Here is a 2500-nt window from a genome sequence, read left to right on the forward strand (position 1 = left end):
GTTAAAATAACAAACAACGTGTTCTGTTCTCTCTCCCTGTTTCTCCCTCCCTCTCCAGGACAAGATGCCTCAAACGCCACCCTTTGCGGGCGTGTTTCCCAACAACGCCTACAACAAGAACCTGTACCAGACAAAAGAGGTGGAGGGCAGCAACTACGGGGGCCTGTATTACCATGACAACAGCCTGGTGTCCGGCTCCCTGGAGGCCCTCATCCAGCATCTGGTCCCCACTGTGGACTACTACCCCGACGTGAGTCTAGCATGCCTGACACACCCACACCCATACACACTACATGGCAACACTATACAGTATACTAGTCCCACTGTGGACTACTACCCCGACGTGAGTCTAGCATGCCTAGCCTGACACACCCATACACACTACATTGCAACACTATACAGTATACTAGTCCCACTGTGGACTACTACCCCGACGTGAGTCTAGCATGCCTGACACACGCACTACATGTCAACACTTAATGAGAATGATCAACACTATGTACTAGTCCCACTGTGGATCACCACCTCAATGTGAGTGCAGCATGCCAGTTATACCCATACGCACTTAATCATGCAGTGCTAATTCAACACTTAAAGAGAATGATCAGCATTATGTCCCGGTCCCACTGTTGACTACTACCCCGACATAAATCTGACATGCCTGCTACACCCACATTGTACAGTGTTAGTTCAACACATAGAGGACTCTTAGTCCTGCCCTGGACTTCCTATGCCGACGTGAGTCCCTTCGCTATGCCTGTCCGCCAGACCTGACACTCCCACGCACAACTTCATATGGTTGCAATAGGGTGGATTAAGTTAAGAAGGGATAGCAGAGGCGTGACCACAAATCATTTAGTGGGTGGGAGCCATGAAAGTGATATGGGCCAAAACATATAGATTATTAAGTATTAGCAAAACAATAAGCTTGCCATGCCTGCCACACCCATGTGCAGTTTCATATGGTAGAGGAAGGGAAGGGGAGGGTAGAGGAGGGATCTTTAAATCATTAAAATGGGTGGGCCCCAGAAAAGTATCAGGTGGGTCCGGGCTAAACCGCATGGATTGTTTGCATCACCAAAACAGTCAATCTTATTGAGCTGACAAGAGTCCACATGTGGATCTATGGTTTGGGTGGGTGGTGGAGGGTGCTGGCTATGTACTAATGACACAGATGGACTGAACGATTATAGAAAAATAATAGTCAAGATCGTTTGGATCAAAATTAAATTCACAATTATTAATCACAATTACTCAACAATAACAAAGCACAGGATTTTGTGTAGAATTTTTTAAATCATTGCAATCAACATCACGATTTTCGATTAATTTAAATGAAGTGTGCAGCCCTTATATGTAGGTAGATAATTTGCTTGTTTTTATTACTTTATGCATTCCCTCACCTTTTCCCGTTTCCCTTGTCTGTTTTGCCTTGTCATCATCTTTTGTATTTTTTCGTCTGCCTCTGCTGTATTACTTTGTTCTTCATTGCACATCCTGATGAGTCTCTATTTCCCTTTATTTTATTGTCCTTCTCCCCGTCTCATTTTCTTTCTCTTTCCTCATTGTCTGCTTTACATCTTTCTCCACAGAGGACGTACATCTTCACGTTTCTGCTGAGTTCCCGGGTCTTCATCCACCCGTATGAGCTGATGACCAAGGTCTGCCAGCTGTGTGTGGAGCATCAGAGGCTCAGTGACCCCCAGGCTGACAAGGTACCGTCCCCTGCCCTAGCCTAGCACCCTCAGTACCTAGGCATTATGGCAGCACATCTTTAATGTACCACACCACACAGCCTCATACTGCACACCCAAATGTAACATATCGAGGTCCGCTGACCTCTTTGGCCCCCCTGTTGGCTCCCCTGATCATACAGACCCCTCTTTCATAAAACACTGAGCATGTGACATTATGGCAGAGCGCCTGAATGTGCCATAATAACACACTGCCTGATTCACATTTTTTGACCCGTTTCATTCGTTTGCATTCAATTTACTTGCATCAATTCATTTATTTACAAATGACAAAGACCCCACTAAAAAGGACACCTGTCTCACTCCAAAGTAAAGCACAGAGCCTGTACTGCAGATGGGGTCGCCGGTGGGCCTATTCACTATTTGCTGAAAATACTCAACTACATCATAACAATGTTGCTATGACATTACTGAGAGGCTTAGGTAACAGATTAAGACATAGCCATTACAATTTTGGTGACAGTAAGGTTATAACATAGGCTCTGCGCTATGGGGTTAGATAAACAATACAGCATCCTGTGTGTCATAATTGTCTTACCATCCCTTTTCTACGTAGATCTGGAGTACATGAATACAGTATCATCCCATGAATATAACATGCATGTACAAGCTGTGCACATTACAGAGCAGCCTTGTCACTGCGCCATCTTGGAAGCAGGCTCTCCTCTCCTCCCCTCCCCTCCCCTCTCCTCTCCTCTCCTCTCCTCTCCTCTCCTCTCCTCTCCTCTTCTCTTCTCTCCTCCACC

The 2500-nt window shown here is 45.8% G+C and overlaps 1 protein-coding gene across 1 annotated transcript in view; it reads left to right on the plus strand.

The window, feature by feature from the left end:
* The window catches only part of rasgef1ba (RasGEF domain family, member 1Ba), a 37874-nt gene that overhangs the window by 7672 nt on the left and 27702 nt on the right, over positions 1-2500 (plus strand). Inside the window, exons 2-3 of the mRNA XM_063195768.1 lie at positions 59-250; positions 1593-1715. Coding sequence (XP_063051838.1) covers positions 65-250; positions 1593-1715 — 309 coding nt within the window. The 5' untranslated portion in view covers positions 59-64. The remainder of the gene's footprint in view (positions 1-58; positions 251-1592; positions 1716-2500) is intronic.

This window comes from Engraulis encrasicolus, chromosome 3 (genome assembly GCF_034702125.1).
Source record: "Engraulis encrasicolus isolate BLACKSEA-1 chromosome 3, IST_EnEncr_1.0, whole genome shotgun sequence".
Taxonomy (NCBI): Eukaryota; Metazoa; Chordata; class Actinopteri; order Clupeiformes; family Engraulidae; genus Engraulis; species Engraulis encrasicolus.